This window comes from Ips typographus, linkage group LG8 (genome assembly GCF_016097725.1).
Source record: "Ips typographus isolate SLU linkage group LG8, UJ_Ityp_2.0, whole genome shotgun sequence".
Classification (NCBI taxonomy): domain Eukaryota; kingdom Metazoa; phylum Arthropoda; class Insecta; order Coleoptera; family Curculionidae; genus Ips; species Ips typographus.
In genome coordinates this window covers 7,914,075-7,938,006 of record NC_138429.1, presented here as the reverse complement: position 1 = coordinate 7,938,006, position 23,932 = coordinate 7,914,075, and the positions used below count along the sequence as shown (strand labels likewise).

Here is a 23,932-nt window from a genome sequence, read left to right as displayed (position 1 = left end):
AATTTGTTATTTAATACGTACATACTTAAAAAAAAAACACAATATAATAAAACAAAATGTATTACACTATAGTCAGCAAAACAGTTGTTACTAAATCTCTGATTTTCACAGCAATTAAATTAATTAAAATATTTTGCAGTAAAAATCGAAAAGCTGCAATATTCTAGGTCATTGGTACCACATCAAGTGCTTGTAACCTCTGATATTGATCAATATAAACCACCAATTAATTACCCAATCGTTATGCACCATTTGAAATGCAATTTAAATCCCTGTAAAACAATATTGGATTTTTAAAATAATTTTTGTGTGGGAATTATTATGGATTTCACTCCTGGGGTTTATGTTTTGTAATTAGTAGATTAATGTTATAGAATATTCATTTTCGATGATACAATGGTTTTAGCAAAAGAGTGAAAACATTGCTCTTTCGCCCACACCCAGTACCAAAGTACCGACCAAAACAATAGTGACAGTGTTGTTTACAATTGAAAGACTTGCAGATAGCAAGGCAAAACGCAAACTGTTATACCATTCGCAATAAAGAGTCACATAACCGCCTAAAGGCGGCAAACGTTAATTCCGTTCAGCATTTTGCCAGCCAGTAGTACCTAATCAGGAACCAAATACATAGTGATTAAACGGTTAACCATTTCTAGTGCGATTAGTTAGTCAGTGGTACTGAGCATTGTTTTTTTTTTCAGTCCGGAAAGTATTGTTGTTACATTTGTTTGAAGGTAAGTTTTTGTTTGTAAATTACTTCAAGCTTTTAAGATTAAGATAGATTAGGTACTACTTTCATCAAGAAAAAAGACGTTTCTCTCCCATCAAAAGATTGCAGAAATTTTGAGATTAAACTGTTATTTTAAAATTAACTCTTTTCATTCCTACTTTTTTCACTCTTCTTTTTTTCTCCTTATCTGTTCTTCATCAACTTCAATATTTTGTTTTACTTTTTCACTTTTTTATTCCTGCCTTTGCTTTCCACTTTTGTTACTCCTTTATTTTCCGTTACTCTTGGCGTACAAAGCTTTATTCTGACCAGTTTAAATCCAATCGTTTATCCTAAAATGTACGTAAGCTGTTAATTACATAGATTATTTCCTTCCTATCAATTTTGACCAATCGCTATCAAGAATTAGTATAACAAATGTAAATTTTAAGTGGAAAAATCACTTGTCAACAACTGTCAACTTAGCTGTCAGCAGTTTTTCCGGAAAAAAAATCGAAAAAATTGCACACTCCTCACAACAACATAAAGAATAGTGTTACCCTTTCTAGCTTGAAAGTTATTGTTCCTATTAATTATTGTTCTTATTGTTTTAATTAAAATAAAATGTTTATTTAACTCAGGAAATAATCTTACCAAATATCCCTCGTGCATCTAATTTTTCCTGTGGAAAAAATTTAATTTTCTCATTTTTAGTGGTAAACTTGTTGCAAGTAACAAGCAAAAGTTAACTTAAATAGAATCTTATTTTATTTTTTTTTTAGTTTTGGCATTGCCTCCATTAAACATACACTGTTTGTTTATTAGCTTCTAAAGAGGTATCAATCATTATTTCAAGAATTCCCACTTATTCATTAATGTCGTCGATCATTAAAATGGGGTTTCAGGTGATTCACGGTAAATATAAGTTTTTTTTAAGTGTTACTACCAATTTTAATGCTACACAAACTATTATATATACATCAAAATCAAAAAGCGAAAGTTTATACTTTTAGCTCTCCAAAAAGTCTATAAACATGTGAGACATTTCTGTTAAGTTACTTTTTAACTTCGATATGAACAATACTGGTTTAGTACACAATTACTTGCAGTTTAAGTTGAAATTTAAAATTTACTGATAAAACTACTTGATCCTGTCTTGGTATCTTTCAGTCTCAATAAACAAGTATAACGTGTTTTTAATAACATCAGCTGCTTAAACTCTGCTTTTAAATAATTGCTTAACAATGTAGTTTTTCTTAATATTTACTTAGCAGTATAAAGAATAAATATTTCCTGATTTTTTATAAACTTCTAACAGAAAAAAACTAAATTCCCCCACAAAGCATGAACGCTTTTAACCTTCAGAAGAAACAATCAGCATCATCAAGGTTATTGAATAAGATCAATTATTGTTGTTGAACCAAGATTATTGTTAGTTAGATGTCGGTAAATACGAACGATAATAATATTGTACTAAAGTGGTGTTTTGTGCAAGATTAAAGTACCTAATTGTTAATATTTTGTGTGATGTTGGATTAGAACACTTGGAAAAAGCAACGTCAAAGTCTCATTTTCCATCAATTTAATTCAGGTAAATATATTTTCTAAGAATAAAATTGGGCTGTAAACTCTACCAAACTTTATTTCTAATAATTTGAAACTGCCATTATTTTCTAATAGAAAAATTTCAGTGTAATGAAACATTTTAACTATAAAGACAATAAATTCCTCTTGCTCAAGGAAAACTATAACGATTTTTCTAAATAGATTTATTTCCTGCAATATTGCTACCTTTCTACGGAAAAAGTTATCCAATTTTGTTCATCCCTTTTTACCTGTGAAAATGGAATTTATTGAATCCAGAGGGCGAAAAACGCTTAAATAACTGAAATTTTTCTATTCGGAACTTACTTTTGCAAAAGAATTTTATTATGTAGGTTAGAGCTTTAAATGTATTGACCGTTTTGTTAATTTTGATTGAAAACAAATTGAAAACATTTCATTAAATCAAAACCAATCATACAAATATTTCAACAAGTAATAACAATATTAAAAACGAATCTGTTTACCTTGATTTACCTATTACAAGAACGCCTTGAATAGAAATTGCAAATCATACTATAGTGTTTAAAGTAGAACAGTGCAATATTGTAGTATAGTACGAGAGTTATTAGCAACTCATTAAGACAATGTATGCAAACATTTTGTAATTAAAAGTAATTCAACTTTATACTTAAATGACACGGAAACAATCCAATGGAAACACACTGTAATGAGTGGTTTTGGTTAACTCACAAAGCTAATAAAAGTAGTTTTTTGGGATCAACCTGTGGTTAGTTAATTATTGCAGTCTATGGGTTTTTAATTGTTGTTTTTGGCTTAGTAATTGTCATGACCTAAAGGGCAATCAAATCGTGTAAGAGTTTACTCTCAAGACTATTAAGGCGAAGTGTTATGCAATTTGCCCATATCGGAAGTGGTATGATACACAAGATGTAAATGTTAAAACTTTCCACTTTGCTTACTTTCCGCTTCGAGAGACTGCATTGTAGCTGTCGTGTGCCTCGTGTCTCGTTAATTATGTAGAATTTCCTTTTCTAGTATGACTTATTCTAGAAAGCTTATTAAACGTAGAACGTATAGAAGTCATTTCAGTTTGGTAAAAAAATTCATGACCAGTATAATAAAGCAATTTCTTGGCACTAGCCAGAATACAATCAAAATTTGAAAACAAAACTTATAACAGATCGTTTATCTATAATTTACACGTATGACTTGAATTTATAGCACTGTAGAAAAGCCAATTATAACTTTTTTGCCAACAAAAACTAAAATACAATAATTACACCTAATCAGTGCTTTGTCTTTAAATTTATCTAATCTGGTACGACCAAGTACGTCCAACCTATTAGTTTAACAGATAATCAGTACTACGTATATGCGGTATTGTTTGTGGTTTTAAATTTAATTTTACGTGTATCGACTTGACTAATTTACATTGTAGCTAAGGTATGCGAGAATAACAATCAGTAAACAAAAACTCTGATGGATACTATGTAAAATCATCATTACAGAAGCTGCAAACCAAATATGTCTTTATAAGTATGCACTTTTGCGTAGCAAAACTTTGATCTATAACCTTCTCGTAATTTTACCCACAATTGCTATAATTTTTGGCATGCATAATGGTCAACATTGCATCACTGCTATTAAATAGTTTACAGTGTTATACGACAATTGAATTAAAATCATTCTATTGTTTCTTAATCGAGTACTGGCAGGAATACTTAACAAACTTTAAACCAACTGTTAAGGATTTTCTAACTATATTATTTGTCAGACTTTAAAGTAAACTGTCCAGATTAATAGTTAATTACTGATACTAAAATGTCAAGCTATTAATGGAAATATCCAATATCCGCGTTTGACTTCAAGCAATTCCAGTTCGTTTATTTTTAAACAGAATATGGATCAAAGACCGGATCCAGTGGTCCAAGAAACAGACAGAAATCATGACATATTGGAACCCAGCATTGATTTGTCCGAACCTGAACCGCACAGTAAGATGCTAAAATGGGCTGAAAGGAATATAGGAGAAAATCCTAACACTAAACTGGAACTCATCGAGGAACTCAGAGATATGATTTTTGGTACTAAACAACTAATTTGTTTATTACATAGTATAAAGTGTTTTTGTTTTAGAAAGAGGGGAATGCGAACCTGTAAGAACAGATGACGCTTTTTTGGTGCGGTTTTTGAGATCCAGGAATTTTATAGTTAAAATGGCCCACAGATTAGTGAGTATTTTGATAATTGAGACGCTTAATTAATGACTATTTAATTGGGCTCTGACAACTTGTCTATTTAAATTCCTAGTTAATGAAAAAATGTTAATAGTGTATCAGGTTAGTCAGTTTGGACTTTCAATAAATAACACCTTGTAAATGCTTCCTTGTAACGTAGCACCATCTATCCATAATATTAAGAACCAAACTGTAGTTGGTGAGATAATGGTAGTACTCGAGTCAATCGTGACTTAATCAATTTTAAATCTAGATGTCACTATGTTCTTACTCCAGTCCAAACTAAAGTAATGTTTATTACAAATTCCAGTTTGTTAAATATCACATCTTCAGAGAAGAAAACCCCAACTACTTCACCAACGTAAACTACACCAAATTACTAGCATTAGGAGACACTGACATCTTCAGCGTCCCACCTTACCTTGACCAGGATGGAAGAAGAATGTTATTCTTCAGAATTGGTAACCATTGACATTTTGAGGTAGATTGATTGGGTGAGCTTTGAATATTTTAGGAGACTGGAACACCTCAGAGTTCACCACAGACGAGTTATTCCAAGCTGTTATATTTTTAATACAGGCCGCCATATTAGAACCAAAATACCAAATTTTAGGTGGCGTTTGTATAATAGATGTGGCTAATTTAAGTGCAGGTCATGCCTGGTATATGACACCGACTATTGCAAAGAACATGCTTGCAGTCGGTTATGTTAGTACAACTTTCCCCATTATTAATTAAGCAAATAATTAGTGTGAACTATTTAGACTTCCATTCCACATAGAGTGGACGCAGTCCACATTATCAACGTGTCCAGGATTTTTGACTATGCATTTGGCATGTTGAAACCTTTACTTTCGGATCATATTAAAGCTAGAATTATTATCCATCCAAATTTGGAGAGTCTTCACAAGTACATTTCTCCCAAATATCTGCCAAAAAGGTAATAGAAACAAAGCTTTTTACAAAATATATGATTCTGGTTTGGTTTAGATACGGTGGAATCCACAAAGACTACAGATATAACGACTGGATTGGGGTTTTAAAGGAAAACCCGAAATTGATTGATGAAATTGAGACTTATGGATATGAAGGTGGACGTGAATTCCTTCAAAATATGATTTAAGCTCACTAGAACTACAATAGATTTGTGATATATGTTTAGTCTGTTAATATTTTTAGATCTATATCCATGGATTTTTGACTTTCTCCCCCCCTGTATATTTTTCTTTAAGTGTATAATATGATAATTTTAATGATTAATGAATTTAGTCATTAAAAAGGTTTTATTTTGATAAATTGGTCATTTCTAGGACAGTAAACACTAATTTTATTTACAACATGATATTACTGACTATTATATGTTTTCTGCTGCTACTCTCTGGTCATAATAATCATAATTGTCTAGTTAAATGTGACAATGTCCAGTGCAGTGTTGCCAACCCTTAAATGATATAATTTCCCCAAAAACGTTTTAAAAAAGTTGCCAGATTTCACTAATACTCTCTGGTTTCAACTCATGAACCTATAAAATTTTGCTTGAAATGATTTAGAACTGTGTGTACTTTTATATCTTCATAGAGTGGTTTTGTCAATTTGCAGCATTTTGACATATCCAATGCTTAAAAGAAAACAGCTTCTAACACCACTGTCAAAAATTCTGCTCTCTAAAAATCATTTAATCCGAATTTTAACAGATTGTACTAGTTTTAAGAAAATGTTAACATTTTATAGCTTTAGGGAAAAGACTGATAGTTTTCAAGTTTATGACAGATTGAAATATGCTTAATGATTACCATCATGGTGGCAGAACTTATGGCCTCTCTAGCTCTTTATGTTACCGAGATATTGAATTTCAAAAAGTAGCAAAAAGGTCTCCTAACACCACTTGAAAAATGACAAATTTTAATGTGCTTTTTTTGTATTTATTTCACTTGATTTAATATCCTTTGGTATAAATATGCTCCTTGCTGTGCATTGGAACCCTCCTAGAGTAAGATAAAAAATTGCCAAAATTGCACTTTTTGCAAAAATGACATTTTTTCAATTTTTGAAATGTTGTAACTTTTTTATTTGAACTCCATCAATTTCGCTAAATCGCCATTAGAAAGAGGATAAAAAATACTTTCTAGCTCTCTCTAGCTCTTTATGTTACCGAGATACTGAATTTCAAAGAGTAGTAAAATAAGACCCTTAATACCCCCCATTCTTTCCATTTTTTAAAAAAATACTAAAAAATAAGAAAAAAAAAATTATTACAATAATTAGTTTACAGTAACTGGAAAAAATAACCAAAAATTATACATAATTCTCGTTGTTTACATGTAACGAGATTTTAATAATAACGTATTGTACAATACACGTCAAATCCATGTAATTATACCGGGTGATTCAGTTCAGCGATTTATGTAAGTACCAAAGTTATACTTTAAAAGGTTGGATTAACAATTAATTTAGTTATTAACATAATCCCAACTCAATAACTGAAACCAATAACCTTTGCGCTCCATGTTTGATCCTTTGCTATGCCTATAAATGACTTCAGTGCCTTCGTTTATATTTATTCAGCAACTGTCTTTGCTAGGTTAGGTTAGTACAGCACCTCCGGATTTATAAAAAATAATAACAATTGATGTAAATACAGATTTACAATGTCGCTGCAGACTTTGTCTCAAGAAGAAAAACAGGAGAGAGTAAAGGAATTAAGAAAGAAAATTAAAGGTAAGATTGGACAAATTATTATTATGTTCTTCAGACTTCTGATTATTAGAATGTAAAGAAGCAAGTTTGTTGACATTCAACAAAAAAAGGACACACCAACATACACATACGACATACTTGCAAATTAACTTTCATTAGATCCCATCAAAATTCTAGACACGTTTGATAGGTTGTGCATTAATTAGCCTTCATATGACTTATTGTATTTAGGTCTGGTAAACAAGTAATTTAAAATCTAATAAGGTCTTAATTATTAATAATTTCTGTCAATTTTCGAGATACTAAGCAATAAAAACTTTTTAGCTGATCAACTATTCGAAAATTGTCCAAACGCGGATGACACCTACTTGCAGAGATTTCTTGGAGGAACTTCCTACGATGTGGACGCTGCTTTTGATCGAGTAAGTTTGATTTGCTAAACAACACATATGCAAACAATATTAAAATGTTTTAAGATGAAAACTTTTTACGAACTTTTGTTGGAATTTCCTGAATGGTTTACCATAGATTCGCCGTTAAAAAAGAAACACATTATAGAAGAAAATATCCGTGTAGCAATACCCGAAACTGACAAGGAAGGAAGACCTATTTATTTAGTAAAACTAGGTTTGTTGCAAAAACCAGAATAAATTAAATGACCAGAATTTAATGTTTAGGTAATTGCAACCCGGCAAAAATGGAGTTAATGGATGTGGTAGCAGTGGATGATATTTGGCTCGAATCGATTTTCCTCCATTACCCAACCGAATGCGGATTATGCGTTATCATCGACATCTCGAATTTTCCATGGAAGTGCTTCAAATGGATCACACCGTACAATGTGAAGATGGCAGTGAAGAAAATTCAAACTCTTCCATTCAAAGATTTTCAGTTTCACGTTGTAAAGAAGCACGCGATGATGCATGCAGTTGTGAAGATGATTTGGCCTCTTTTACCTGAATATTTAAAACAAATGGTGGGATAAATTCAACTATTGATTAATTTTGAAGTATACTATGAATTTTTGCAGGTAAAGTTCCATTTCAACGACTGGCAGTCCTTTCACAATTACATAGATCCAGCAGTATTACCAGAAGAATATGGAGGGACAAAGGAAGAAATCAACTATGACAGCATTTACCAGAAATTGTACGAACAGAATGAACAAATTTGGCAAAGCCTTACCTTGAGTAGAAATATACAGATTAACTAGTAATATTTAATGAATTTAAATTTTTTTTTATTCAGTAAGAACACTCGAATAATTGGTCAACTTATTGTTAACTTTGTGATGAATTTCCAAGTAAAAAAAAGTAAAAGTTTATCAGTTTGGCACAAATAACTGATAAAACTTGTTATTGTCCTTTTAAGTTTCGACATTACACTAAATTCGTGGAAACACTGTGAGTAGGTATTATGTAAATGCATTTATGTATTTTATCAGTAAATAAATTATAATCATCACAAACTATGAAGACGTCATTAATAAAGTATATTTGACATGCTTTTGAGAAAGATGCAAAAATATATATGGAAAACTCGGGATTTGAACTTTCTTGCTTTTTTTTGGTATAACTAGATTTACTTTCTGATCTTTAAACAAATTTTTGATTTTGCAGTAAATCAACCATATGTGATAACCACATCTGATTATTTCCAATCAAAAACTTTGGATTAAAAAAAAAACTGATAAGACACTGATTTTTTAAACTTATATTAACAGCCAAAATTAATTCCCAGTTAGATACTAGTAATTTTTTATGTCTAATAAGCATCATGGATTATTTATCGTAAATTATCCATTGCGCAATATATTGACATTGCAACAAGATTTATTGCACAAAAAGTACAAAAAAACCTCTAACAAATCTGTTAATTACTGAAAATTGGTATTATACAATTGATATTTGATTAACCACAGAGGATTTATAATTATACTAATTTTTGCATGTCGTTTGATAAAATAATCACATAAAAACTAAAGTAAACATTAAAAAAATAATTAATGCAATAATTTTTAAAGACACCTAGTTTTTGCATAATAATTACCAAACTGTGATTTTATTTAACGGTTAACAAAAATTATATTAATTATCCTTGAATTTTGCGCTAAATAAATAAGTGAGTAATGTTTACTTTTCCGTTAATACCGATTGACAGTTCAACCAAAATAGTTATGGTTGACGATACTAATATATCAGAAGGTGAAAAAGTCCTTAAACTAGAAGAACTCAAGGAAGTTATTGCCAGTAAGTTAAACCATATTAACCGAATAATTTTAAACTACAAAAGTTTGTTTTCCAGGGGATGAGCTTTTACAAAAGTATTCACTAAACGATGATTATTTGGAAAGATTTCTTTATGCCACATCGTTTAAAATTGAGGAAGCTTGGGCAAAAGTGAGTTTTGTGCTGGTGAAATAACATTCGTAACATAAATGGTCAATTTACAGCTCAAGTCACTCTTTCAACTAATCGAAAGCTTTCCAAAAGGTTTTCCAATTGAACCGCCTCTAAGTAGAAAACGGATTATAGAGGAAAATGTGAGAATGGGTTTGTTGGAAACCGACCGAGATGGAAGGATGATTTATATTTTAAAAATGGGTAATGTAATTGTTATTCTATTATAATTAAAATTAGTTGCTAAATGTGGTGGTAATTGCTTTAAAGATTCTTGGGTAAATGATATTTAAAAATTAAAACAGTTTGTTGCTTTTCTTTTTTTGACGAATCCAGTTCTTCTTTAAAACTCTGCACAATTAGGCAGCTCAATCCTATCAACACATTCTTGTGCTCTTCATTTCTGACGCTTCTAGAATTTAATTCTTTTTTAAAACGTCTTTGGCTTTTGGTGTTTTTTCCAAAGTTTCTTGGTAATTAGTCAGCTCAAAGCATTCTTCTGGTTTTTTTTCTAACTGGATAGAATGCAATTTTTCTTTTAAATATGTTTGGCTTTTGGTCTTTAAAAATTTTTCATTTCTGACTCTGATCAATGACATTACAGAAAATTGCAATACTTCTAAAATGGACTTCGTCGACTTACTGGCATTAGACGACGTATGGCTGGAATGGTTCCAGACGAATTCAGGTCCAAACAAAAGTCTCTGCATCTTAATCGACATGGAAAAACTACGGTACAAGTGTCTAAAATGGATGACACCCCAAAACATTAACTTTTGCATCAAAAAACTTCAGTGCCTTCCGTTTCAAAGTTACATGTTTCATGTGGTCAACAATTCCATTTTAGTTAGTGCATTTGTTAAAATTATATGGCCTTTGCTACCTGAAGATATGAAAAAATTGGTTAGTATAAGAGATTACGTTCTAAAATATATTTTTTCAGATAACAGAGTTATTTGGACTTTTTAGGTGGTTTTCCATTACGATAATCGAAAATCCCTTCATCAATACATCGATCCACAAGTGTTACCTAATGAATATGGAGGAGTCGCTGGACCGTTAGATTATGAGAAAATTTATGAAAGATTGTACGAGCAAAATGACCAAATTTTTAAAAGTTTTCTACAAAATAGGAGTTTGAAGGAAAATTCAGTTTAACAGTGTAGATTAATTGTTATTTAGTACATAAAAAAGATTGTGATTTGATTGATCGTATCTTTCTCCTATTATAGTGATTCTATTAAGCACTTTGTCTCCTGTAATATTTTAATTTTTGGTTTAAATTATTAATGCAGAAAAATTTATAACAGTGTACAATTTGTTTTCCTAAAGCTGTCAGTATCGATTTCGTGCCGTAAACGCAATTTACTGAACAACAAACACAATTTGAAAAACCTCCCTTTTTCTTTAAATTGTTTGATGTAAAAGTAATTCGTTTGTATAAAGCATTAAAGAAAAATTTTTCAATATTGGTATGTATGTATTACATTAATATTAGTTAAAACTAGGTCTGGATAAATTTATTTAAGGACAGAAAACCTATTTGCATTTCCACGAATTTAACATACCAATCGTCAATAAAATCACACATGGGCACAATTAAAGTTGCACCCTATTAAATAGGGCTCTATTGTGTAAATTCTATCATGAATCTCTACACGCACAGTATTTTAGCTTTGATTATGGAATTGTAGTCACGAAAGTGGCTGTCCTTGATACTTTATATATAAAACCCCCAGTAAATTAGTAGTTATTTCAAAGTTTAACAAAATTACAAACAACTACAAGCAGTGTTTATAGTAGGCCAGCTTGCAGGGTTAGTATAGTAGGTCGAGGAACATAAATACTCCAAAAAGGGTTGTTTTGTTGTGCGCTTAAATTAAGTTTGGGTCATCCAAATGCTAGAGTTAATTGAAAATATAGTTGATTGTTGATAATTTTATTGTTATTATATTATATAAACATTTATTGATGTTGAAACAAGGCAACATAACGTCAAATCTATTTATATTAGCAAATAAAACCGAAAGTTTAATGAAACGAAACGTATTTGATTAGAACGGTAACGCATTTTTAGTAATTGGTACGTCAATTGGTTTATTGACGTAAAAGACCACTCAAAAATCGCAAGTGACTACTCGAAGTAATCAAGAAATACATTTTCTAAACACTTCCTCAATATCGACATTTTCAGTTTAAGACTTCGGTTTTGAAAGATTTTTATGATAATTTTCTGTCTAAAATAGCCAAAGTTCATAGAGGTCCCAGAAATGCAATTTTGAGTTGCAACAACAACTTATTGCAGTTAATATAAATGGAATATAAACATTTTTGGACAAACGTCAATTGTTATGTTTTTAATTGATAAATTTACACTCACAAATCCTCTTCTAGATTAAGTATATTACTACAATACACTTTCGATCTATTATTGTATAGGCAATCTTTTTCGATTTACGTCATACAGATTTTTAAAACATATTTTAGTCTAAAGTGGACGTATAGGATCATAATAAGGTGCTTCAATTAATTGTTTGAATTCTGATATTTTAAAAAATCACAATCAAAAACTATGAAGAAAAAAATTGTGAAAGAAAGGAAACAAAATAAAATATAACTAGCAAAGATAAATTAGAAATCTCAGTTTTAAGCCCATTTTTAGAATTTTTACTAAATTTTCTATCCAATAACCTGAAAAAACTCTAAAAAATATGATGCGGTCAGTGAAAAAAGCTGTCAGAGTTTGAACTGCCAGAAACATAGTTCGAAAGGACAGTCAAGGATAAAATCGCGTGTAAAACCCACTTGGAGTGAGAAAATGACTGTTTTAAGCACATTTTTGGAATTCTCATTAAATTTCCTATTCCATAACTTAAAAAAACACTACAAAATTTGGTACAGTCAGTGACAATAGCGGTGTCAAAGTTCGAACTGTCAGAAACACAGTTTGAAAGGACGGTCAAGGATAAAATCATCTGTAAAACCCACTTGAAGTGAAAAAATGACTGTTTTAAGCACATTTTTGGAATTCCCATTAAATTTCCTATCCAATAACCTAAAAAAAACACTACAAAATTTGGTATAGTCAAGGAAAAAAGCGGTGTAAAAATTAGAACTGTCAGAAACAAAGTTTGAAAGGACAGTCAAGAATAAAATCGCCTGTAAAACCTACTTGAAGTAATAAAATGGCAGTTTTAAGCCCATTTGTGGAATTCTCATTAAATTTTCTATCCAAATACCTTAAAAAAACACACAACTTATTGTGGAAGTTGTCATTTTACTTTTCGCAAATTAGCCTTTATTAGATAAGGAAAACATTTTTAGGTTAAGTTAGGTTAAAGCAGTACTATCTAATGCAGTAAACCTGTATACAAGAATTATTTAAATTTCCTATGTTTTACCATCTAACCCACCATTATCAGTGTTACAGGCACACAGAAATTATTCCTTAGTGATGGATAAAACAACAATGTGTCTTTTATCTACCAAATGGTATTTTCTACCATTCTCATTTGTTTGTTACGCCTGGAAATTAAATCTACGTCATGTCTCCCTTATTCCAATTCCGTGTAAATTGAAAGGGAAAAAAATACCCCGTCTGGGAATGCTATACAGACCTCAACCTTATTAAATATAACTTTGACGTATACGGAACTGAAAAACGTGCTTTGTAACTTGAAATTCTGCTGAAAACTTTGACGACCGTAAAGAATACACACAAAACTTTTTCTGTGAATGTGAAAACCAATTTCATATACAGGATGATCCATAAAAATGTAGCAACAAAATGTAGAGTTAAGTGGAAAATTCAGATTCCACAACATATGATTTTAACAAGTTTTATATACATTTTCAATTATTGAACAAGCGTTAGAAGGTTCTAATAGTGATTTGAATGTGTCAGAGGCTTTTAGAATTTTTTAAAATTACCAGAGGCCTCTGGAACATTCTAATAGACATCTCCAACTGCCAGAAGGTTCTAATAGTGATTTGAATGTGCCAGAGGCTTTTAAGGAAGTTAACCGCTGTTACTACCCTTGTTCTTCATTGAGGTCCAAAATCACTAAAAAAATCTATAAAATGATAACATTTTATAATTACGCTTTAAAAAACAGTAAAGACTGAATGAATTGTTTTCCAGGACTCAGATATCTTAGTATAACTTCCTTCTGACACCCTTGAGGGCAAAATGTCCCTTATAGGTTTTTGCAGATAATTAAATTTTCCACAATTTTTGTCCCTTAACATTTCCTGAATTTTGCCATGTGGCTGAGTTACAGGGGATTTAATTTCCCTAAGTAGAAATTCAGACCCTTACTAAATACATACACAGTATCAGAAAAATCCCACTACAAAAATCTTGAAAATGATGACATTTTTGACTAGCATATTCCCAGACACTACGCCAATCAATAAACATTTTATACTAGTTTCAATTTAAATTCCTATTTAAGCCAAAAGGTATTAAACAATAATTCCACAGGAAGCATTTTATATTATCCGCCTACATTTTACAAGCTTAAAAACATGTATTCTAAGATGCCAAAAGTCAGCTCAGATAAGAAATCTTTTCCATTCCACATCAAAGTGGAAACACTTCAAAGCCAGCTATCTAAGTAATGCCTATCATCGTCTAAAAACGAGCATAAATAATAATAAAACTTAATCCAAATTGTAAAACTAAAGTTGGTAGCGTCTTTATGGTTGTGGAAAATTATAAGGAGTTCGAACGGTGACATTGAAATTTTGTATTATATTTTATTCAGGCGGTAAATAAGCAATAATAATTATCTACGAGCATTTACTGAAAAATCGTTCGATGGTAAAGTCTTACTTTAATATTGGTTTGATTGCAATTTCTACGGTTTGCAGAAAGAAAATTTGTAAATTGTGACACTGAGTGGGTGAAGAAGTGAAAAAGGTAAATTTAAAATGTTGTTTGGTAATTGAAACTTTCACAAAAACCACAAAAAAGATTCACATAAAAAATAAAGCAGAAAACACATCAAAGACTGAGAAATACTTCATTTTCTTGTTATACCACTTATACATCTACGTACTGATAATATAAATTATTTATTAGTAATAAATTATATAAACGGGAATTCCACGTCATTTCAGTGTAATATTACCTTTTGTTAGTTATTGATTTCCTTAATATCGGCTGCTAAAGCAAACAATTCTCTAGATCAATCTAAAATACTTCAAGGACATCAAATTAGACTAAATATAATAAACGTAAAAAAATTTGACAAAGTGTCTTGTTATCTCAACACTAGTTTATTCTCACGTTTTTAGGTTCAAGTGGTTAATTAAAGATTTGGTTCTAAATTTATTATTGACAAAGTGATATTACGCAATGCATATTAATAAAAGATCAATAAATTAGTATTGATAATACCTAATATTCAAGTTTGGTCTAAAATAGTTGCTCATAGTTATACGAAAATAGAACAGTAATTATTACTTATTAGCTTTCTAGTTTGTTAGCTGAAATATTTATGAAGGGACTAAGTTTTATCCGATTTTAGGGAAACGACAGGTAAAATAGATGATCAGTTTTGTTAAAGCCTTATAATGTTGATATCTATATTAACAGACATTTTGCTCATCAGTTTTGAGTTTGATTTTTAGGTAAGTGTTTTACAATATCAAAGTCAGTTTGTCTGCAGCCGTAAGCTTTGCATAAAACCTTTTTAAGTGCTTTATTTTTTAAAATGACAGTGGACTAAGATTACCACTACAAAACTGGCTAAACATGGTAACAACAGGCAGAGCGTTTAGTTTGAAATGTTTTTTTTCGTTTTTTGAACACCCTGTATATGTTCAATTATTTTGCGGTCATCACGAGGCGAAAGAGCAGTTTAATACAAACATTTTCAGTTTTATGCAGTGTTGAAACCCCCAACAATGCGGAAATACGATATTTTCAAAATTTGAATGCAATTTCCAAAAAAAAAATAAAAATAACAAGTCGAATATCTCGGAAACGATTAGAGTTACGGAAAGTTTACAAGATATCAAAAATATTCACAATGCCTTTCTACACCGAGTGGAGTTAAATTTGCTTAGAAATGATCGATAATCACATTTCCGCAACGCAAAATATTTCTCATGTAGTACGAAATCTTTGAAATTGATAGACATGATAAAAAAATCACATTTCCATAATGTTGGCAAATAGTTACGTAAATTTTACAAAAACAAAAAATGTTCGGAATGACTTTCTACACCCAGCGGGCTAGGTTTACACCCCCTTAAAACCGGTTTAACTGTCACTAACGTCAAAACTGTCAAACCATGCTCAAAAGTTGCAAAAATCAAGGTATAGTAATGTCTTCTTGCAGTATTTGATATAAAACGTGTTTTTGAGATTTATGATAGTTATTTTGCCAATTGTCACGTGACCTTCTAACTAAATAGTGTTCTACAATCACAAACATGTCACTAATGTCAAAACTGTCAAATCTTGCTCAAAAGTTGCAAAAATCAGGATTTAAAAACGTTTTCTTGCAGTATTTGATATAAAGAGTGTTTTTTGAGATTTATGATTTTTGACAATGGTCACGTGACTGCCTAGCTAAATTATCTTTTAAAACCACGTGATATCTGTCACTAATGTCAAAACATAAAAGCAATTATTAATAAAAACAATTAAAAATTTGTATTTTTAAAGTACGGTTTTTATAGCAAAAATAAATGATTAAAATTTTTGACATTAAATGACACCCTGTATAATAATGTAAAATGAATGAATTTGTTTTGATCTACCGTTATCTACCGTTTTTTAACTGATTATTCTACCGCCATTAAATATTTTGACTTGGCAACACTGGTCACAACAGTGAAAATTTCATTATTCAGAAAGACTTTATTTAACAGGTGTATCAGAAAGTGACTAATGCATCTTGTAAACAACATTTGGAATAATTAGTAATACGCAAGTAGATAATATTACTAATGGTGTTATATACTACTGGAAATATGTATAGAATATTTTAGTGTTAGTAGCTTATCATTTTCCACTTATTTCATATATAAGTAGACTTTAAAGAACAAACTAAAAACCCAATCATAAGCTTTACTTAGTTTAGTTGCCTTAAAACTTTTGCTATTATCTAACACGAAAAAAATTGTTTTTTATTGATAAACAAAATAGAGTATAGCTAATTGTTGAACAATATGTCTCCATTAAGGTAAAAATTAGAGTTTTTTACATATACAGGATGTTCTTCACTAACCAATTAAGGTTTTAACTAGTTATTAAAATTATTAAGAATACAAAAGTTAATTTCCTTCTAAGAATTCAGAGCTAATAGACTCTAATATTGGAAAAAAACTCGTATTTGTCCCCAAATTCCAAACTTTTATTAACTTGGCCCCCGATTTAATAAATCTTGAATGTTGGGATAAGCGTTTTCCTAATCACAGTTTACGTTATAGATTTATAGCAATTATAAGCAACTTCTAGTCACAGCTTTCAACATAAATATCTCTGAAACTGTACACTCTGTATATGGGACGTTTAGGTAATCAAGTAGAACTTGGTAATGAGAATTGAATGACTAAAAAAAACAGGGTGTTTCAGGTGAAATAGTGCAGTTACATGGCTTTGAATGCACGTACAGTTTGGAAGAAACTTCTGACAGCTTTGACCCTAAATATCTCGGAAACTGAACAACCTGTATATAGGACGTTTAGGTCATCAAGTAGACCTTGGTAATGAGAATTGAATGACTGAAAAAAATACAGGGTGTCCCATTTAAAATAGTGCTGTTTCAGGACTTTAAATCCACGTTGTATATACACTTTGGAAGCAACTTCAATTGATTTTGATTCACACTCTTTATACCTCACGGTTTTATTATTTTTAGTAAATAATAAAAAAATCACTTATCTTAACCACATAGTTTACCTGTGGACTTAACACTTCTTAGTATTTTGTAGAGAAAATCCCGTCAGCTTTGCAATATGTATGTGGATTTTCCTGCTGAGTTTCATGTTTGAATAAAACATTTTTAAATCAACATATCTCAGAGAATGTGGTTGTGTAAATTATGTTAACTAAATATCCTTCTAGTTTTTCCAGTTCTTTAAGGAATTAAAGGCAAAAATATGATCCATTCGGCAATATACTCTCCGAACAACCAACATGTCTGAAGTGTGTAGTAATAAACAATTAATACAATATATTGAAACTATTTATCTTTTGAGTACCGACTGATTACGCACACCCTTCTACAAGAAAAATAACACACAATCCGCAAATCTGCCAGTTATCTTATCAAAGTCTTTTTCAATAGATTTCAGATAAATGCAGACCCATTTATATAGAATGGATGATAGATTCATTGATGGTAACGTCTGTCGTTATGGAGTTGTGAGACGGTGGAATTCGGGCTGCAACAACGTTGTTTGATTAAATATTGATGATGAAGTGTCAAAGTATAGTTTGTTTGGTGCTGCTGGGAATTTTCGGTGTCTGTTCTACAGCCGGTAAGTTCATAATGCGTCACTTGATCTAATCCATATTAGTTTTTTTCCGTCCTATCAATTATCGCTAAAATAGCTGACTTTAAACTTTGAAATTATTAATCTTCTGGTGGAATTAAACTTTATTGTAGATTAAACAATTTATTGACGGAAGTCATAAACTATTATTTTTATTCAATTATTAATAATTATGTTTGGCTACTATTTTGAGTATCCACTTGTTACTGATTATAAAATTAGTAATTTTAATTTAACTGTTGATAATTATCCAGTGCCTTTATTACCATGAAAACAACAATTATTTTCCAAACAATAATACAAAACTTTGGCTCTTTTTTAAACCTCCAAGATCAGACACAATGAATTACTTAGATAATAAAGTGATAAATGATATGTAAAAAATACACTGAAAATTAAGCTGATACTCGTGAGAAATTTATTATTGTTTCTATTGTAGTTGATTGCTTTTAAAGGACAATTTTTAACTCCAACTTAAGGAAGAATTGTATAAATGGAAGGTATAAGGTCAAGTTTGCACTTTATCAATACTCTTCAGGCTTAAAGATACTTTATCAGAGACGTGTTTTAATTTTCATTATAAAATTTAATTAATATCTACAAGTGGCTATTGTTCTTGAAGGAAAAAATTCCGATAATTTTAGTGTGTAACACACAGACAGTGTAAACTTATTGTATTAGTATTGACCAATTATTGTTTTTTTTTTAATTTGCAAAAAGTTTTGACAAGTGTCTTATATGACTACAAAAATAATTTTATTTTGTTAGGAGAATTGCTGGACCAAGTTTTTGGAATCATATTTTATTTTATATTATAGCTTTTATAATAGACTTAAAAATTCCCGAAAAGGGTATTTAATAGAAGAAAAATATTTACACGGCTGGATTCTACGCAAAAAGTTGCTGTAGAAATATATTTTCAGAAATAACGCACCTGAAATACACTAGACACACGATGCCAGATAGTAATGGGCCTATCCCACATATCATAAATTTTTGTTTTAATGACTGGAATCGAAAGAATAGGATCAAAAAACTAATTTTTCATATTCTTGAAGAAAAAATTATGGTCGTAAATGTTCCTACATTAGTTTGAATTTGTCCATTAAATTTAAAAGATCTGTTTTGGCGCGCATGTGACGTACGTAATTCTGGGCGATTTTATTGGCTGTTGCACGCCAACTGTTTCACTTCTTGTCGCTGATTGGTTGATAGTGTAGTACGTCACCGGCGGCGGGCATTTAAAACATGAGATTAATGTAGTTTTTATTATCATTTTTTTTCTATTTAGACTTAATATTTTTGAAAACAAAAAAATACGGGTATAATATTTTCAATCCGTCTTTGTAGTTATGAAATAAAAAAAAATTGTGGGACAGGCCCATTCTAAGCTTGCAACACTGTAGAGGCTAGTTGACACCTGTCAAAATCAGTCACGTGACTTTTGAAATATAATTTTGAAAATTTGCTAAACTGTAGACACTTTGCAAAAGTTGAAATTGGTTGAGACATGCCACGTGACTTTGATAATCCAATTGTTAAGCTTGCAACAAAGGCCAGTTGACACAACACGTAAAAAACGGTTATCGCCATTTTTTTGCAGATTTGCGCTTCAAATTACAAAATGTCCCATTTGGCCCATTCTCTATACTTGCAATGTCAGTATTAATACTAATTTTAGTATTAAGACAATTTGTGTGTAAAATGTCGTCCAAATTAAAACTGATTGAAAATACTTTGCAGAATTTGACCTGTCACAACCGACAGAGTTACGGAATCCAACAGAAAATGTCAGTCAGCTCTTAATCAATTTGTTAGAAGAAAGTGAAACGTAAGCCTACCTTACTTATTTACATTGTGAGAATACTAATAAATTCTTAATTATCAGAGTATGCACAGAAGCCAATAAAACTGATGAGAGTGATGAGGACGAGTTTCCGCCATTTTTGAGTGACGACATTTTACGTCGTGGAGGAATTATCGTCTGCATTTTGGTCGGATCTTACTGTTTCACTCTTCTAGCTATCGTCTGTGACAAATATTTTATTCCTTCCATTGAAAGATTATGTGAAGTGCTTAATATTTCTGCTGTAAGATTTCGCTTGTTATACTATCATTTGGAGAATATACAGGGTGTTTTTAGGATGTTGGAGCTGCCACTTTTATGTCTGTGGCCACGTCCTGTCCAGAACTGTTCACCAACTTAATTGCTACTTTCATCACTGGATCTAATTTAGGTATTGGAACTATTGTAGGTTCATCTATGTTTAACTCGTTGGGTGTTGCATCTATTGGTTCTTTGGCTGCCATTAGGGTAAGAATTGTATTACTAATTCAAATTGTTAAAAACTTATTAGTTTTAATGCTGCTAGTTTTGGACTGATAGGGTAAGGTGACTAGTTTTACTTGCATGGCCTAAAACCTTCAAATCTATACCTTATAACACAATGTTCTCACTTTTCAGCCTATCAAACTGGATTGGTGGCCTGTTACTCGAGATATTACCATTTACATGATGGCTATAATGCTTTTGGTTGGAATTGTGTATGACGGAAAAGTCTACTGGTACGAAGGATTGGTGCTTTTCATTTGCTACTTCCTTTACTTCATTATTATGTTCCAAAACCCTAGAATGTCCAGATTTGTGAGAAAACATTTTGACCGAAAAGTGTCCAAAGCTGGTAAGCACTCCATAGTGTTGCTGGCCAAATTTTAACGTACGACTTTTAGAGGAAGGCAGCAAAGATCCTGAAAAAATTTACAACAGGGATTCGGTAAGAGCATCAGTAGCTTCAGCTTTCGGTTCCTATGCTGAAAACACTAGACGATCTGCTTTTGAAAACCCCGAAGAATTCAAAAGACAACGTGAAGCTTTGGAAGAGGCTGAAATTCAAGGTATGCATAAAAATAACTAACTAACTAACAACTAAAATTTGTTTTTCCAGAAATCAAAAAAAGCCCATTTAGGATACCCCAAGGGGGTTGGTTTACCAAGTTTTTATTTTTTTATACTTGGCCAATTAAAATGGCACTTAGATGCACAATTCCCAATCCTAAGCTGCATCCCAATTTGTGGCCGATAACATTCCTTTTCTGTATCTTTTGGATTGGTGGTAATTCTTATATGGTCTCTTGGATGGTTACTTTAGTTGGTAAGTAGTAACTAGCATGATGTGTGTTCAGTATTTCAGTATTTTTTAATTTCAGGTTCTGTATTAAATATTCCATCAACTGTACAAGGTATGACGTTTGTTGCTGCTGGAGGATCGCTTCCTGAATCACTTTCCATTGCTATAATGACCAGAAGAGGTAAGTCATCTGCATGGTATTATAAGCCAACACACACACTAATAATGTGTTTTTTGTAGGTGAAGGTAAAATGGGTGTTTCCAACTCATTAGGAGCAAATTCCATGAACATTCTATTTTCATTGGGCATGCCCTGGTTCTTCAAAACCATTCTAATGGGTACCAATGAATGCGCTTTTCTCCGAATTGAATCAGGAGCTATAGTGTATATTATTATGGGTTTATTGCTTGTAGCTATCGTTCTATACTTAACATTATTCTTAAACAAATTCACTCTTTCCAAAAGAACTGGTTTGATTCTAGTCTCAGTATACTCGGTTTGTATCGTATTGGCTTGCTTAGCAGAAATGGTTTGGTTTAAGACTGACGGTTAAGTATTTCAAGATGAAATTAAGGAGATTTGCTTAGATCTTATCTAGTGTATGATGTAATTGACTGATTTTTCAAGTTTACTCAGGGTGAATGCCTAACACAATATTTCTGCAGACTTTTATGTTTTTAGATAAAAGTTTTACGATTTATCAACACAACGAAATAAAAAGTGGTCCAAGTGTTCGACCAGAACAATGTTACTTGAAAATGTAAAAAACTTCTGTAAATAGATATTGTTGCTAAAGTTAAGTTTGAATGTTAAAACGCATGTTTATTGTTAAATAGCACAGTAAGATTTTTTGTAAGGTTAAAAATAAATATTTAGGTATATATTTGGAACAATATTGTATTGTTGAGTTTCACTGAGATTGAAAAAAAGAAACGCACTAGAAAAAACGATAAAACATAACCTTATAGATTTTAAATTTGGTTAAGATAGTTCTAGAAACCATTGCAAACATTTAGGGAGATAATCGCTCTAAATGATGAGAGTGTCTTAAAATTGTTATTCATGTATTACAGGACTCGTTTCTGGAAAAGCAGTTGGCAAACATCAAAATTGCCAAATCATTGAAGATATGTTCAAGAAAAGTTAGGAATTGAATGACCTACAAATTCACTTTTTTGAGTGATTTAGTAGAATTTTGAACAATTTAAGTTAATATTTAGTTTTTGTGTATAACGCAAAGAACAAAACTATCAAAATCAACAGATTAACTTTATTACAAATGGGTACATTTAGTTGAATTTCAAAACCCAAACATCATTTCTGTATACGGTAGCTTTGTCCGGAAATTGAATGGTAACAACTCCATCTTCAGACTTTGACCATTCCAGTACTTGATACGAGTCCAGAATTATAACTTCAGTAAATTCGTTGAAAATCTCCGAAACTGCACCCAATCTCAGCAAGTTGTTTCCTGGCCAGCTTAAAACCGAAGCGTAGGTGGCGCCATCTTTTTGCGTGTACCATACACCACTAGTTAGAGTGTCGTTTTGGTGTTCCACCCAAGGATTAGACTCGTAGATTGCTTCTCCATTGAGGGACAACCATTCTCCTAACCCAACTAAACGTTCTTGGTAAATGGGATCTATGTGTCCTTCTTTAGTTGGTCCAACGTTGATCAAAATGTTTCCTCCACAACTTACTGTTTCTACCAAAAGGTCGATTAATTGTTTGGTAGTGGCGTATTCGCCAATATTGGAGTTTCGTCTGTATGCCCAGGAATTCCAATCAATAGTCATAGCGTTTTCCCATTTATTGGCTTGGATCACTCCAGGGTTGTACCGATCAATACAGGTTCTAATATCACCATGATAACACGTGACGTTGCTTCCCCACCTGTCATTAGTTAATATCTCATCTTTTACCGGACTTTCGTTATAAAGCCATGCCAGAAACTTGGTTGATTTCCAATAAGTGTCAGGCATATCCCATTCACCATCAGACCAAAGTATATCAGGTTTGTAAGTGTTAACCAGCTCAACCATTTCTGGGTAAACTTTATTGTCCACAAATTCTGTAGTTCCACTTGCCTGGTCCGCTATATACAAGGGATGGTACCATTCTAACAATGAGTGGTAAAGGCCGTACCTAAGACCAGCGGCTCTTACAGCGTCACCAACTTCCTGCACTATATCTCTATGAGGTCCTTGATCCACAGAATTAAAGGAGTAAGTGTACTTTGAAGGCCATAAGGTGTATCCTTCATGATGTTTACTAGTCAGGACAACATACTTAGCTCCAGCTTTTTTAAATAGTTCAGCCCACTCAGTTGCATTGAAAAATTCCGCAGTTAATTGGCTTGCAAATTCCTGGTAAGTAAATCCAGGACGATAGTTTTTCTCGATGAAATTCACAATATCAGCGTTCTGGTCACTTTTCCATTCATGCCAAATCCACTCATTTCCATAACTGGGAACTGAAAATAAACCCCAGTGGACGAAAATGCCCACTTTTGCCTTATCGTACCATTCAGGAACTGTTCGACTGTCGATACTTTCCCAGTTTTCCTCGACCAAGGCACTGGCACACACCAGAATAAATGCTAAACTTAATACTAACTTCATGTTTAATACACAAGCTAATGTAAGAGAAACTTGTTTGGAGTAAGCTATTTAAAATAAATC

At 31.5% G+C, this 23,932-nt stretch overlaps 4 protein-coding genes and 1 pseudogene across 8 annotated transcripts; 4 read left to right on the top strand and 1 right to left on the bottom strand.

The window, feature by feature from the left end:
* The first annotated feature begins 546 nt into the window (after positions 1-546).
* Positions 547-5,811, top strand: LOC145732743 (clavesin-2-like). 4 transcript variants are annotated; one of them, XM_081985223.1, is made up of 8 exons: positions 547-644; positions 705-737; positions 4,176-4,362; positions 4,415-4,509; positions 4,826-4,976; positions 5,030-5,223; positions 5,280-5,455; positions 5,506-5,811. In XM_081985223.1, the coding sequence occupies exons 3-8, from the start codon at positions 4,179-4,181 to the stop codon at positions 5,636-5,638; spliced, it is 933 nt and encodes a 310-aa protein (XP_081841349.1). In that variant the 5' UTR covers positions 547-644; positions 705-737; positions 4,176-4,178; the 3' UTR covers positions 5,639-5,811. The 4 variants fall into 4 exon arrangements, with proteins under 4 accessions (XP_081841349.1, XP_081841347.1, XP_081841351.1 ...); XM_081985221.1 differs by having other exon boundaries at positions 549-737; XM_081985225.1 differs by having other exon boundaries at positions 552-717; positions 4,157-4,362.
* Positions 5,812-5,961: 150 nt separating this feature from the next.
* Positions 5,962-8,428, top strand: LOC145732746 (alpha-tocopherol transfer protein-like). The gene is made up of 6 exons (XM_081985229.1): positions 5,962-7,101; positions 7,157-7,233; positions 7,537-7,634; positions 7,689-7,839; positions 7,890-8,188; positions 8,243-8,428. Exons 2-6 carry the CDS (start codon positions 7,164-7,166, stop codon positions 8,423-8,425), a joined length of 801 nt encoding a protein of 266 aa, XP_081841355.1. The 5' UTR covers positions 5,962-7,101; positions 7,157-7,163; the 3' UTR covers positions 8,426-8,428.
* A 405-nt stretch (positions 8,429-8,833) lies between these two features.
* Positions 8,834-10,817, top strand: LOC145732745 (clavesin-2-like). Of its 2 annotated transcripts, none has more exons than XM_081985227.1 (5): positions 8,834-9,461; positions 9,517-9,611; positions 9,665-9,815; positions 10,216-10,514; positions 10,581-10,817. In XM_081985227.1, the coding sequence occupies exons 1-5, from the start codon at positions 9,341-9,343 to the stop codon at positions 10,767-10,769; spliced, it is 855 nt and encodes a 284-aa protein (XP_081841353.1). In that variant the 5' UTR covers positions 8,834-9,340; the 3' UTR covers positions 10,770-10,817. The 2 variants fall into 2 exon arrangements, with proteins under 2 accessions (XP_081841353.1, XP_081841354.1); XM_081985228.1 differs by having other exon boundaries at positions 10,555-10,817.
* Positions 10,818-17,924: 7,107 nt separating this feature from the next.
* On the top strand, positions 17,925-22,144 carry LOC145733297 (sodium/potassium/calcium exchanger 5-like). The gene is made up of 9 exons (XM_081986063.1): positions 17,925-18,107; positions 19,866-19,953; positions 20,011-20,212; positions 20,266-20,436; positions 20,587-20,803; positions 20,853-21,017; positions 21,068-21,274; positions 21,330-21,431; positions 21,491-22,144. Exons 1-9 carry the CDS (start codon positions 18,041-18,043, stop codon positions 21,802-21,804), a joined length of 1,533 nt encoding a protein of 510 aa, XP_081842189.1. The 5' UTR covers positions 17,925-18,040; the 3' UTR covers positions 21,805-22,144.
* Positions 22,145-22,507: 363 nt separating this feature from the next.
* LOC145733298 (alpha-L-fucosidase pseudogene) lies at positions 22,508-23,913 on the bottom strand (annotated as a pseudogene).
* Positions 23,914-23,932: the final 19 nt, after the last annotated feature.

Coding starts and splice junctions, on each gene's coding strand:
- LOC145732743 (XM_081985223.1), top strand. CDS start 4,179: ATGGATCAAAGACCGGATCCAGTGGTCCAAGAAACAGACAGAAATCAT. Junction 4,977..5,029: donor AATGTTATTCTTCAGAATTG/GTAACCATTGAC, acceptor TGAATATTTTAG/GAGACTGGAACACCTCAGAG. Junction 5,224..5,279: donor ACATGCTTGCAGTCGGTTAT/GTTAGTACAACT, acceptor TGAACTATTTAG/ACTTCCATTCCACATAGAGT.
- LOC145732746 (XM_081985229.1), top strand. CDS start 7,164: ATGTCGCTGCAGACTTTGTCTCAAGAAGAAAAACAGGAGAGAGTAAAG. Junction 7,635..7,688: donor TGGACGCTGCTTTTGATCGA/GTAAGTTTGATT, acceptor AAATGTTTTAAG/ATGAAAACTTTTTACGAACT. Junction 8,189..8,242: donor CTGAATATTTAAAACAAATG/GTGGGATAAATT, acceptor GAATTTTTGCAG/GTAAAGTTCCATTTCAACGA.
- LOC145732745 (XM_081985227.1), top strand. CDS start 9,341: ATGTTTACTTTTCCGTTAATACCGATTGACAGTTCAACCAAAATAGTT. Junction 9,612..9,664: donor TTGAGGAAGCTTGGGCAAAA/GTGAGTTTTGTG, acceptor GTCAATTTACAG/CTCAAGTCACTCTTTCAACT. Junction 9,816..10,215: donor GATTTATATTTTAAAAATGG/GTAATGTAATTG, acceptor ATGACATTACAG/AAAATTGCAATACTTCTAAA.
- LOC145733297 (XM_081986063.1), top strand. CDS start 18,041: ATGATGAAGTGTCAAAGTATAGTTTGTTTGGTGCTGCTGGGAATTTTC. Junction 19,954..20,010: donor TTGTTAGAAGAAAGTGAAAC/GTAAGCCTACCT, acceptor CTTAATTATCAG/AGTATGCACAGAAGCCAATA. Junction 21,275..21,329: donor TTGGATGGTTACTTTAGTTG/GTAAGTAGTAAC, acceptor TTTTAATTTCAG/GTTCTGTATTAAATATTCCA.